Here is a 13,714-nt window from a genome sequence, read left to right on the forward strand (position 1 = left end):
TTAAAAAAATATTATTTTTTTTGGTTATACCTGCTAATAAGTTATCCTATGAAGATAAAAACTCATATACAAGTAAATATAGACATATTTTAAGTAAAAATGAGCTTGTATTTTAATATATATAAAAATATGTTAATTTTGTTCCTACATTTCTTGTTATAGTGGCCTGAGACCCGTTAATGGCCTGGCGATTTTTTAATAACTTCATAATTTTTTAACCAATTTTTGTGTTTTATATCTTATTAGAACTACAATTACGTACACATTTCGATTCTTTTAAACTAAATTGCAAAAGTAATTATTTAATGGCAAAAATTAAAAAAAACTGAAAAAATGCATTTTTTTCGCATTGTAAATGCAACTCAAAACTAAATCGAAAGTCGGTGGTTTTTTTTGAGGTCATTGCGTAAGTTTTCAGCGGGTTTCGTTTTAACATTTAAAAAAATTTAATTCTAAGGGACACTCTAGCGTTCCTGTTGTGCAAAATACTGATTTATTCATACCCCGGGTATGCTGTATGATACCAAAATTATATATTTTTTAAATACATATGAAAAATATAGAAAAACCTAAATTTTTTTTAATTTTTGATCCAGCTCACCCATTGCTAACCCTATGTCATACATTTAATTTAGTTTTGAACATCAAAGTTATTTGGAAGCCAGCATAATGTTTAATAATTAAAAATCATCCACTTACCATCAAAACCATAAAAATGCAATTTCTTATTACGAAGCATTTCGAATTTCTGCGGCATAACAATGTCCTTCAGTTGTAATTCTGGTAAATTGTCATCATTATAATCATCATATTCGTCATATTTCAATTCAACACTCTCCACATTATATTGATGAAATTCCAATTCTTTGTTGCAGCGTCCCGTGATGGCATTCGATTGCATGTGAGCTGCATACAAAATAAATTAAATGGATATTAAGACCAAAAACAAACAAAAAAGAAAAAACAACAATGAATTTATTGATTTACAAATTTTCTCTATGATAAACTCTTTAACCGGATCCAGTGGCAATTCATCGAATTTATATTTTAAATTATAGAATGGACAGTCGACCAAAGGTCGCGGTTTCAGCTGAGCAGCCACTAAAGTTTTACGTTCTGTTTTACAAAGAGCTTCCTCTGCTGGACGATTAATGATTTTTTGACGTCTCTGCGGTTTGCAATACGGACGCTTTTCAGGTTGTGTCTTTATGACTTTCTTCATGCTGATGCTGATGGTGATGATGTTTTATGGTCTTTAAATATTTATTGCAATAAGAAGTTTTTTTTTAATAAATTTATTTTATTTATGTCTATAAAAATAAAATTTTCTTTAAAAACTTTCAGTTAAAATTGACAGTTTGTATAAAACCATGTTGATCTATTTTACGAAATTGAAATGTCAATCATTGGGCTTGAGTATGTTCAGTTCAGTTCTATTCAGTTTTTATTTTTGTTTATTTCTTTATTTTTGTTATTATAATAAATAAACAATGCTAAGGCAACCAAACAACAAGCTTTGTTGCATTGGCAACCAGAATATTGTACATCAGCTTTATGTTTACGGTGGCAATAACATATTTCTAGTTACTATCTGCCACACATTCTCATATCAAGACATCATAAGCCGCTCCAAGAACAGCTGCAATTGCAGTTGCACTTACAGTTATTGTTTTGTTGTTTGTTATCCACCACTCTAGTTACTATGGTTGAATGGGAATATCATCATAATATTAATAGATAAGTCGATTTCTTTAGACCCCTTTTACGCTCACATTATACATTCAATTTGGGCAAAAAATATACCATTTTAAAGGGATTTATTCACAGAAGTGCAGAATATATATTTTATTGAAATCGGTTCAGTTTTTTAGGAGTTATAAGTGTTTAAAGATGTTACTAACACATATGCAAAAACGTGTACATGTGAAACTGAAGCTAAAAAGTAATCAAAGTAATGCGGGTTTGTCCAATTTGTTGTTGTAAATAAATAGGAGAAACAATTAAACAGTATTGATTTCGCTCTGTTTTAAGTGAGAGTTGTTATAGAAAACAAAGAAGAAGAATTTAGTAATTTAAATTCGCTTTTAATAAATATATTTTGAAGGTGTTTTTTTTTATTTTCTAACTCCCATATGTATAAACAATTTTTAAATATATCAAAGGTTTGTTTATAAAACAAAATTTGTGTTATAAACCACTGACAAATTTAAAAAAGTATTTATGCATATGGGGGTAAATATGAAATTGTAGATAAGTAAATAGTTATTTTATAATTGTGACGATTTTCAACGGTTTATCACTGCATGAAGTTTAATGAAAAATGGGACGGGTCGGAAAAAATGGTGAGTCGCTTCCCATACAAAGTAAATAGTTATTTCTAAATATTTTGTGAAATATAATTGCCAGATTCTTCAAACTTAATCTAAAGGCTCTTTTATAAATTTTCATAGTTTCGCTGAAATTGTTCGGGATTGGGATAGTGGGCGTGGCACACCCTATACAAAGAATATAATTAATTTCGAATATCTGTAGAACTATAATTGTAAAAGTGTTTAAACTTTTAGCGAATTAATTTCTTATTACTGAATATAGACGGAATTAGATTAGAGGGCATAGCACCCAAAATGGGAGAGGTCGGAAAAGGATGTGAGTCACCTCCCATACAAAGTAATAATTGCAAGGTTCTTCAAACTTTTTCCGCATAGCTCTCTTACCATTTTACACAGATTGGCTGAAAATGGTCGGGATTGCATTAGTGGTTATGGCGCAAAGTAAATAATTCATTTTGAATATCTGGAGAACTATATTTCTAAAAGAATTTAAACTCTGTATCAATCAATTTATTACCATTCTAAGGAGGTTAGCTAAAAACGAATTTATTCCTGATCCCTGTTCGAAGTTTAGCTAAGCATGATAGGCTTAGTAGGAATGACCCCTCCCTTATAAAGGAAAGTTAAAGTAAAGCTTGATATTTACATACAAGGTTTAAAAATGGGTGGGATCAGAGCAGTATCCATGGTATCTCCCATACAAAATTAGTTAGTTATTTTCGACTATCAACTGAACTGTAATTGAGAGATTCTCAAATTTTGTATGTGTTATTTTCGTATTTCCATTCATATTTTTTTAATTTTACTAGGGTAGGGGTAGCGAAGTGCACCGGGTTATGCTAGTTATGTATTAAAGTTAATGATTTGGTTTGAAGTAATATGTACAATAAAAATGTTCTTAAATTTAAATAAAATAATACTGTTACGTAATTGTACTTGAATTCAAATATAACGATTTTAACGGCTGATTTAAAAGTAGCCTAATGCTTTCAAATAACAGTGCTGTAATAGCAAACTGTAACATAACTGTGGGCATTATTAAATAAAAGCTTTCAGTTGACCATTGATCGTAAGTTGGCAACGATGCGACCGTATATTCGAACTCGAATATTCAGTTAAAGAACATTGTAGAAATAGAGCTTTCTAGATGGTTATGCAGTGTTATAAATAGTGGCAGAGGTTGCAGTCGTGAGTGAGTTTATCAGAGACGCTTTTCGAATAAATATCAACTGAGTGCTTTAAAGTGTGTTGTGTTTTTCAAGTAAATTCGTGTACATTATAAATTGTGTCTGTAATTCTGAGAATTTATAAACCTGTATAAAAAAAACATTGAGTGGCTATTTAATTCTGGGGTTGGTGTCCATTTTAAATAAATAAAGAGTTGTTACAATTTTTAAACTACTAAACGGCTTTTATTTGCAATCAAAAGTATCCGGTTTATTTAAAGGAAATAAACCAGCGTTTTGCAAAGGTTAAAACGTAACAATACATTTTTGGGAAAATTATATTAAACTAGTTTCATGTCTTGTGAAAAGAGAAAATATCACTTAACTGTTCCAGACAAAGTCTATACTAGTAGTCCGACTCTTCGACAACAGTACATAACTCTAAATATGTGTTAGTAATAAAAATGTATATGGGTTGGTGCCAATATACGTATATGGGAATGCCAACAGTGAAATTGTAGTGATTTACTAGTATATTGTCAGTACCCTGTAGGAAATGTCAATATTAAAAATGTGCTGAATCGATATTGATTTTGTCAACAGCAGAGGCATTGTATGGTGCACAATTAATCGTCAATACTCTTGACCAAGTCAAGCGCGAGTCAATACAGTTTAAGTTATAGACATTTTCTTAAGGAATATTGACACGTTTATTGACAATGTCACTAGATATACACCACACTTTTTTTCTCTGTACTTTTTATATTGACACCAAAATGAAAGATTGGAGACATTTGAACTAGTACTGTTGACAAAAAGACATATGCACCCAGTCTGACTGCAGGGTAGTACTTCTGACCAGATGTACCCCAGCCAATGTAATCTTCTATTGACATTTAACATAAGCTTGTCATTGGAAATTCACCACTAGACTGTAGCACTACTGACTAGGTACTTATTTTCTATACCTATTGACTACATAGCCTGATACAAAAAAAACCAAACTATTGACGCGTTCGTTGACATTGTCACTAGAAATACACCAGAACTATTGTCTCCAACATATCTCTAACTCACGCTTTAAGGAAAGTTGTCGACATTTTAATTAGTGCATCTGTCGATAGAGAAAGAGTGTTGACATAGGAACATATGGCTGGGGTCTTACTGCAAGGATTTTCAACAAAAATTGTGTTAAATTTTAATTTGTTTGCTTTTCAATAACAAAATTTAAACTCTGTTCTATAAATAAAATTTTGTCACAAATAAAATTAAGTATCAAAAATTAATATTGACTTAAAAATGCGGGATTGCGTATCTCATGAACGCGTTTCTTGTTTTTAATAACTTATATGTTAATTTGAAGGGTACATATCTGCAATCTTTTCTCACTTAGTTATGTAACATTAAAGTGTAAACAATAAAGCTTTGTTTTTGCTTCGAAAATGCCAAATTTTGCGCCAACAAAGCGTCATATGCGGGAAGTTTCGCTTTACTTCTATAAGTTTTAGACAAAAGTGCCGCTGAAGCACACCGACTGCTCACCAAAGCTTATGGTGATTGTGTTTCATCGGTTTCAACTTGCGAAAGATGTTTTTTTCGGTTCAGAAGTTTTGATTTTGATACGGAAGACAAGGATCGCCCAGGCCAGCCAAAAAGTATGAAGACAAAGAATTGGAGGCGATGCTCCACGAAAATGGTTTCATACTCTACAAAAGCTTGCAAAAGCAGTAATTTCAAAACGGTTACGAGCAGCAGGGAAATTTGGTACCATAAGAATTGAAGCCGAGATACATCGAAAGACGATTATTATGAACGCTATAAAAGAAAATCATTTTTGCACCGAATCATTATTTGCGATGAAAAATTAATCCATTGCGATAACCCGAACACCAAGAGGTCGTATGTGAAGCCCGGCCAATCAGCCGAGTAGACAGCAAAGTTAAATAGGCATGCCTCTAAGCAAAGTTAAATAGCCATGCCTCTACTCTGTATTTTATACGAGTAGAAAGATCCAAGTATGAGCTGCTGAAATCTGGACATCACAGAGAAACTGTACTGAACGCAACTGATTCGTTTGAAGCTAGCATTTGCTGAAAACTACCACAATATGTGGCCAGAATGAGACCGTAATATTCCATCATAACAACACTCGGCTATATATTTCAATACCTGTTAACAACTATTTATAATGAAGTGTTTGAGAAGTTTCGCCTCGCCCGCCTTATAGTCCAGGCCTTGCCCTGTCCGACTGACATTTGTTTTGATCGATGCAGAGTGCTCTCTCTGGAATACGCTTCACTATAGAACAGATATTCGCTTGGCCTCAAATGATGAGCAGTTCTTTTCGCTCGGAATCCTTAAGTTGTCAGAAAGATGGAAAAAGGTCATAACCATAGAGATAAATGGAGCGGAAACTAGAGAAAAACTCAAACAAAAAAAATTACTCAAAATAATCACACATACGAGTGTTGTTTTTGTTTTCACATAGTTTTTCTACTAATACATTCCCACCACTTAGGTTTTTGACAACTGAGTTATGTCTTTGACAGGAGAGTTTCCGCTCTATGTCTATTCTCTATGGTCATAACTTACAATACTTTGAATAACTTTTTATTGTACAAATGTTTCAAAATAAAAGCTAAAAATTTTAAATAATCCAGAATTTTTATGTCATACACCCAATAAAAAAAATAAAAGTGTGCTGCAAAGTACTCAAAAATACCTATCTAATTCTCTCACAAGGGTGTTGAATTCACACGTTACCTGTATATGTGAGATAGTAATTTAAAACAATAGAGAGTCGGACTACTTGTTACGCTTTGGTTCCAAAAGTGTTAACATGTTGAAAATTTTTCAATTTTAATTATGACAGAAATCTATATATATAAAAATGAAATGGTCCATGTATGTAATGTCATCACGTGAGAACGGCTGGAGCGATTTGCCTGATTTTTCTTTTATTCGATTCAAAATTTTCAGGAGATGGTTTGTAAAGAAAAAAATTCAAAAATTCCGGTTAAAACTCGGAAATTCTTTTTTTTTTTGTGAGTCCAGTCAACTGTAATAAAGAAGCTCCCTAAAGTATGCAGTACAAATTTAGATATTTTATTTGCAAATATATAAGAACAGGCTGGTGTGCGTGGGTTGGAGAAACTTGTAGAACTAACATTAGTAAATGCTACCGGGCGAAGACGGGGCGATCAACTAGTCTGTAAAATAAAAGACGAAACGAATATTCGTTATAAGTCCCAGTTGTGTTTATACCATAACTCCTTAACTAATAAAAGTTTTTGTGTTGTATAATTATGTTTTGTTTATAATACAAAAGGAATTATTAGAATACGTTCGCGAACATGACACTCTTTCAATATGGTAGAAAAAATAATGAAAATTTATTTTTCCTTCATGGTGTTACTTTCTGTGGAAATGTTTATATGATATATAACAATCATCTTATTGTATATAATGCATATTTATACCAAAGAAAACAGAGACGTGACTAGTTCTGTTTCAGTCACCTTTCAATATTTCATTTAAATCAAAATACAAAGTTTACCAACATTCTTAAACAAACTTTCATTGGAAAACTAAATTTCAACAATAGTTTATAACAATGACTGATGAATGTTTGCTAATGACCACACCTTCGTGTAGAAATTTTCAATTTGCTAAACACAGAACAAAAAATTAATCAACATTTTAACAATTAATTCTTATGATTAATATTTCCTTGCAGGTTTAGAAAAAGCTTTTCTGTTTATTTTTGAAAAATGATTTGAAGCGTCGTGTATTTTTCTCTTCCTTTTCTCAAATTTCATGGAAACACGTGACCGGTATTTACGAACGTTTGCATGCAACATGATCTTTTAAATAAATTATAGACGGTCTTAAAGTTTTGTTTTTTTTCCAATAATTTTTAAGGTCAGTGTTGACTTGTAGTGTTATTTGTTGTTGTTGTTTTTCTGCTGCTGTTGCAGTAGAAAGTCATTACATGCAACAGTTTTGTTATGTATTTTCAATTTTCCAACCATTGGCAATCGTATCGATGTGTGTGTTGTGAATTTGAGAGAGTGTCCGCGTGTGAGTTTGTAAATTCTTTTTTTTTTTCTGTTTCTGACAAAACTGCCAATGTGATTTACACTTAAAACTAAAATAAAAGCCAGTAAAGTAACAACACAAGAAACACACAAGTGTTTCTTTCCATTCTTTATATTCATACTCGACTTGCAGCACTTAAATTGACTGTGATACATTTATGGCGACAGAACGCTAACTACTTCCACTGATGTAAGGGAAAACTTTGAGTGCAAAGTTCGAGAAAAGGAAGGTAAAAGTTAAGATAGAGTAAAAATTGGATCAGTGTTAGTTAGTTTGATCTGATTTAGAGGGAAAAAATTTCATTGGGAATCACCAAAAATCCCAAAGTTGTAAATAATGTTTTTACGCTTAATTAGCAAAATTACAGGCCAGCTCTGATTTCAATTTTTTTTTAAAAAATCGTCAAAAATCCATTTATGACCCAAATAAGCTGAAAGTTGAGAAATTTACATGTTCAGAATCTGGATTCGTGTATCATTTTATAGGGACGAGATAACTGTAAGCTAATTATTGTTATTTTATTCGGAATTTTATCACAATTATAACTGATATGTAAAAAAAATTTCGACCCTCAGTAGGCCCGCCATATCTAGAAAACGAAAAAAAATCTCATTCGGATCATAAATGGATTTTTGTCGATTTTTTTTAAAAACAAGTAAGAGTACTATATTCGGCCGTGCCGAGTCTTAAATACCCTTCACCTAAATATGATAGTATGACAACTGAAATAATATAACAATTGTTAGAAAGACTAATTTACGCAGAAGAAATTTTATTTCAAATGTACAAAAAATTATATCTAATTCAGCAATTTATAACTGAAATTCCTATTAGAACGTATGAAATTTAACAATACGTTTATCGACATTTTTCCCTTTTACCTCAAATGAAGAAACAGAGTATAAAAAAGGGTATACAAATATATTTAGACAAATTTCAAAATATTGGGTTGTGGGACTTATATGGGACCTATGACCTATTATGATTTGATTGTCATTAAATATTTTAACGTGATTTTTATGTATTTACATGGGAGCTGTGGCCAATTATGGACCAATCTTCACAAAATTCAGCATTATGATTTTTGAATACAAATTATTGATCTGTGTACTATTTTGTTTTAATATATGGATGCTATGACCTATTATGGTCCTAAGTATTTGAGGACTATTTTTGTAAAATTTCATATATATAACTATATTTTTAAGAAATTTATGAGGATTTTAGTGATTTTCGGGAGTGGACCTTATATGGGAGCTACGGTTAAATATGGACCGATATTCACAAAATCCAGAAGTGTGATTACTGGATACAAATTACTGATCTGTGCGTAATTTCATTTTGATATGTTTTAAATATTTTTTAAGGTTAATATCTTTTTCGGAAATGGTAATATCTGCATAAAATTTGGTACTGTGATATTTCTGTATATGAGTATTATTTTTGTCGAATTTTAGCATGATAAAAGCATTTATAAGAGATTTATGAGTACTTAACTGATTTTTGGAAGTGGACCTTATATGCGAGCTATGATCAAATATGGACCGATATTCACAAAATCCTGCAGTATGATTTCTAAATATAAATTACGGATCTGTGTGAAATTTAGTTTTGATATTGATATTTTTTAGATATTTATGTAGGTTATTGTGTTTTTCGGAAGTGGTCCTTATATGGGAGCTATAACCGATCTTCATAGAATTAGGTACAGCGATTTTGGTATATATGGGGATTATTTATGTCGAATTTCAACTTGATAGCGACATTTATAAGACATTTATGCTTATTTAAGAGATTTTCGGAAGTGTACTTTATATGGGGGCTATGGTCAAATATGGGCCGATCCACGAAAAATTTTGTAATATAATTTTCTTTACCACGAAACTTATTTTTGCTGAATTTTCTATAGATATTCGTATTATATAGGCATTTATAGACCATAGAACCATATTTCGGGAAGAAATTTGTATGGGGGCTAGGAGAATTCATGGACCGATTCTTATAATTTTCACCAGAGTTACTCCTTTTATCATAAAAGTACCGAAAGCAAAATTTCATGATATTAGCTGCAATATATTTACAAAAATTACCAAAAATATGTGAAAATTATCAATTTTTTTTGAGGTTGTCCCTCATTTTAATTCATAACTTTGGTTCCACTGTACCGATTTCGCTGATTTTGAATACAAAACTGCTTAGGACAATAATAAACATTTTTCTTGCAACTCCACTAAGTTTGTTTGCGTATTTTGGACGTGAGCGTGTTTTACACAGACGGACAGACAGACGGATATTGCTCAATCGACTTAGAATTTCATAAGGATCAATAATATATATACTTTGTTGGGTCTCAGATGAATATTTCTCAATGTTACACACGGAATGACAAACTTATATATACCCTCATTCACAACTTATGGTGGTGGATGGTATAAACATGTAAGACCCAAGGTTGCGTGTAATTTTGCTAATTAAGCGTACAACTTTAGTATCTTTGGTGATCCCCACTGTAATAATGTCCATGGAATAGTTTAATCCTTGAATGTCCTATTTGAAATGGTTTTTTTTATTGATTATCTCGTAAAAGGTGACAAATTGACCCCTAAAGATAGGAGCTAGAGGGTTAAGATCTTCCACAAAAATTATCCCCATAAAATTCCACAATACAACTCTGACAATAGAATTCTCCCAGAAATTAACTTACAACATATTTTTTCATTTAGTGTAATGCTCCCTTCGATCAAACAATTAAAACTTTGACCCACTGTAAAAAAAACTCATACCAGCAGCTGTACTATAAGTTTATTCTACAAAAATCATTTACTCAAGGTGGCCTTTCAGAATTATTCAGTTCCAATCAAAATGTCTTAGTTTGTTGCACAGCGTTATTTCAATTAAAATAATTGTTGTGCTTGTCCCATTGAATAGCTCTATCATTATGCTGAACGAGATTTACCTGCACTTGCAATCAGTTGCAGCCACTTCAAGAATAAAAACCTTGTCGCAATATCGCCTGTAGATATCATTCTAATACCGCAGAATATTCAGAGGGGTTTTCACATCACGCCAGTAGAAGCAACTGTTATGTCTGTATTTCCTACTCACTACTCTGAGTTGTTGATATAAGGCACGTAGAAAATTGCTTACACCCTGTGAAAACTGTGCACATGCAGTAAATACGTGTTAGTATGGTTGTGTATCCGCATATAAATTCAAACTCACACAGATGCATACGTGTGTATGAGTGCATGCCATGATGTGTGCGTTATATGTGAAAGTGTTATGGTCGTAAAATTCAGGATTGCACAGTTAACAACCATGGATTTTTTAGAACTCTCTCACACACACACACTCTCACTATTACACATTTACACTTAGGGAAAAGTGAAAAGAAGAAAGAAGGCAACATAAAAATGAATAAAGAAAATGCAAAAGGCAAAAAAAAACAACGTAAATTTATAAAACGTTTGGCTGATGCAACAAGCTTTGCTGCTGTCAATTGAAAACGTGCCAACAATTTGCTACGGCGATTAATCGTACTTTGCACCCGTAGCAAGTGAACGCACACACAACAGCAGCAGCAACAACGGCAACGAAATGAAAAAAAAACTATATATCCTGCAAAATATTGCATATAAATATATAAGTATATGTATGAATGTAAGTATATTTAAATACATGCATTTCGTATATATTTTTTTTTACCACACCAGGTCTTAAAACGCATCTACCATTTGTTTCAGTATTCACAAGTTGCTGTTGCCTTTGTTGCTATAGTGTTGCAGATCTTATTGTTGCTATAGCTGGATTTGTTGAATTTTCTTGTAAGTATGCAAAATTGTCTCTGGCTTCAATATATATTTTAAGTTATTACGCTGCTGTTACTGTTGTTTTCCTCTATTTAATATTTGCCATCTCTTAATTTGTCGAATTTTATTATTATTTATGTTTTCAGTTGTTGCCACACTGTGTGGCAATGCAGTGACAAACAGTTGTTGTCGTTAAAAATTTGTTGATTGTGGCTTAGCTGCTGTTGTTTTACACAGCTTCGCGGTTTATTAAATCTTAAGAAGTTACTCTTTTTCGCTTTATTTTTTTTTATTTATTTTAAAAGACTTTTCAAGTTTTTGTGTTTCTCTTTGGGGAAAAAAACAGCAGATTGTTTGAGTTAATTTTTTTGCAAGAAGCAGCTTATTTCATTGATGAGTGTGCAAAAAGATTTGCGATTTACAATTTTTGTTAATTAAATAATAACACAGTTTCGTTGACTTATATTTGTTTTATATTTAGAATATGCCTTGAAGTTTTGGGGGATAATGGGCTTAACAATAAGCTAAGCTGCGACAAATCTATAGAAACAAAAATTGCTTAAATTATAAGAGTCCGCCAAACAAATTTCGTTAATATGTTTTCCCAAAAATTAGCTTTTTCGTGTACTTTTTTTGGAAAAAAGTTTTTTTCACTTTTTTTAGAATAACTTCCAGGGAATCCTAATTTTTCACTAACAACGCACAGTGGGAGAAAACCATAATTTAGTGGAACTAAATTCGTATCTTCTAAACGCTTGGCCATATTAATTTCATGTATATGGAAATATTGCAGGCAAGGAGGTAAGCTAATAAAGTAATGCAAAATGGGTACTGCTACTTCAGTAGAATGAGCAGTAGTGGCTGGTAAACTACACTACCTCGGAAGAAATTCTATACTATTTTCAATTGTAAGAAATTATTTTAATATATCTTTCAAAAAATTTAAATTATATAAGTAATTTTATTTATAGCAAGTAACTATTTAAATCTATAGATTTTGGACATTTACCCTATTGCCGGCATAGGTCGAAATATTCATATGAAATTAAACTTTTTTTAGTTTTATTAATAAGTTTATTTTTAAAAACGAATAACAATTACACTGTGCAACAACCAAAATCGGAATGGAGAAAATCGGGAAATATTTGGACCCGCTGTTATCAAAAAACTGGAGTCTGATGAATCACTAGGAAGTAATGGATCCAACAAAAGATGCATAACATCTTTCGATAACGGTTCCACTTTTTAATAGCTTACAGAAGAAGTTCTGGACAATGTGGATATAACACAGCGTTAAAACAAATATATTAATATTGACATAAAACGCCTTACAAATGTTATATTTTTAATCTAAATAAAGCACTACCATATTTAAAAGGACTCATAATTTTATGTCAAATTTGGTATATTAGCATTTGTTTTTAGCAACTTGTAAATAGTTAGAATTACATAAATTTAATTTTTATATAATGTAATTACCAATAGCAGTTCTTATATACAATCTTAAAAAAATAAGGAACAATTTAGTACGATATTTTACATCGTCCAAACGATAATAATTTCTTAAAAAAATTATATAAATTCACCTCGCACCTTTTCGCAGCTAAATTTTTCACCATATGTAGTCTATAATATAGCCTTGATACTGGTATAAAAATTAGGACTGCATCTCACAGCATTAGTAACTGGCAACCTTCCGAAAATTCAAAAAGTAAAAAAAAAAAATTCTATAAGAATATGGCCATTGGTTATCACAAATAGCGGAAAATATATTTTTATTTTTCTGATTTACCAAGCCTCATATTCCATCTACATAAAAAAGAGTAAAAATACAACTTAAAGAAAACCTTGTACTATCCAGCTTAACCACAACTTTGAAACCAATTCTTCATAAAAAAAATTTCTGAAAAATTTTTTACATTTAAATAGTTGTCAAAACCAAAATACTGAAGTTATTAATAAATGTTAAATATTTTTAAGTACAGCAACAACTATAGATTGAAAATACATAACAATAAATCAAATATGCGAAAGTTTTTTTTTTTTTATTTTGCGCCACTAAATTGTTGATTTCTCCCACAGTGCAACGTTTAGCAAAGTTGTAACTACCGTAAAGCTGAACAACTCTTGTGAACATATCAATGTAATCTGAACATATCTAGTAAGTAATATACATAGATCTAAATGTTCTTAAGTAAATGACATTACTATTGGCAAACATTTCAAACACCGCAATTCCTAAAACGGAAAAAATGTGTTACAAAAACTTATTTTTTTAGAGAAATGCCCGCTTTGACGTTATTTACAGTGT

The 13,714-nt window shown here is 31.2% G+C and overlaps 1 protein-coding gene across 1 annotated transcript in view; it reads right to left on the reverse strand.

Annotated features, from left to right (window-relative positions):
• The window catches only part of Dnah3 (dynein heavy chain 3, axonemal), a 219,818-nt gene extending 218,560 nt beyond the window's left edge, over nt 1–1,258 (reverse strand). Inside the window, exons 1-2 of the mRNA XM_065504697.1 lie at nt 988–1,258; nt 700–906 (exon numbers count right to left, since the gene is read on the reverse strand). Of these exons, the coding sequence (XP_065360769.1) occupies nt 700–906; nt 988–1,222 (442 nt within the window). The 5' untranslated portion in view covers nt 1,223–1,258. The remainder of the gene's footprint in view (nt 1–699; nt 907–987) is intronic.
• Between the last annotated feature and the right edge of the window lie 12,456 nt (nt 1,259–13,714).

Source organism: Calliphora vicina, chromosome 3, assembly GCF_958450345.1.
Source record: "Calliphora vicina chromosome 3, idCalVici1.1, whole genome shotgun sequence".
In the NCBI taxonomy this organism is placed as follows: Eukaryota; Metazoa; Arthropoda; class Insecta; order Diptera; family Calliphoridae; genus Calliphora; species Calliphora vicina.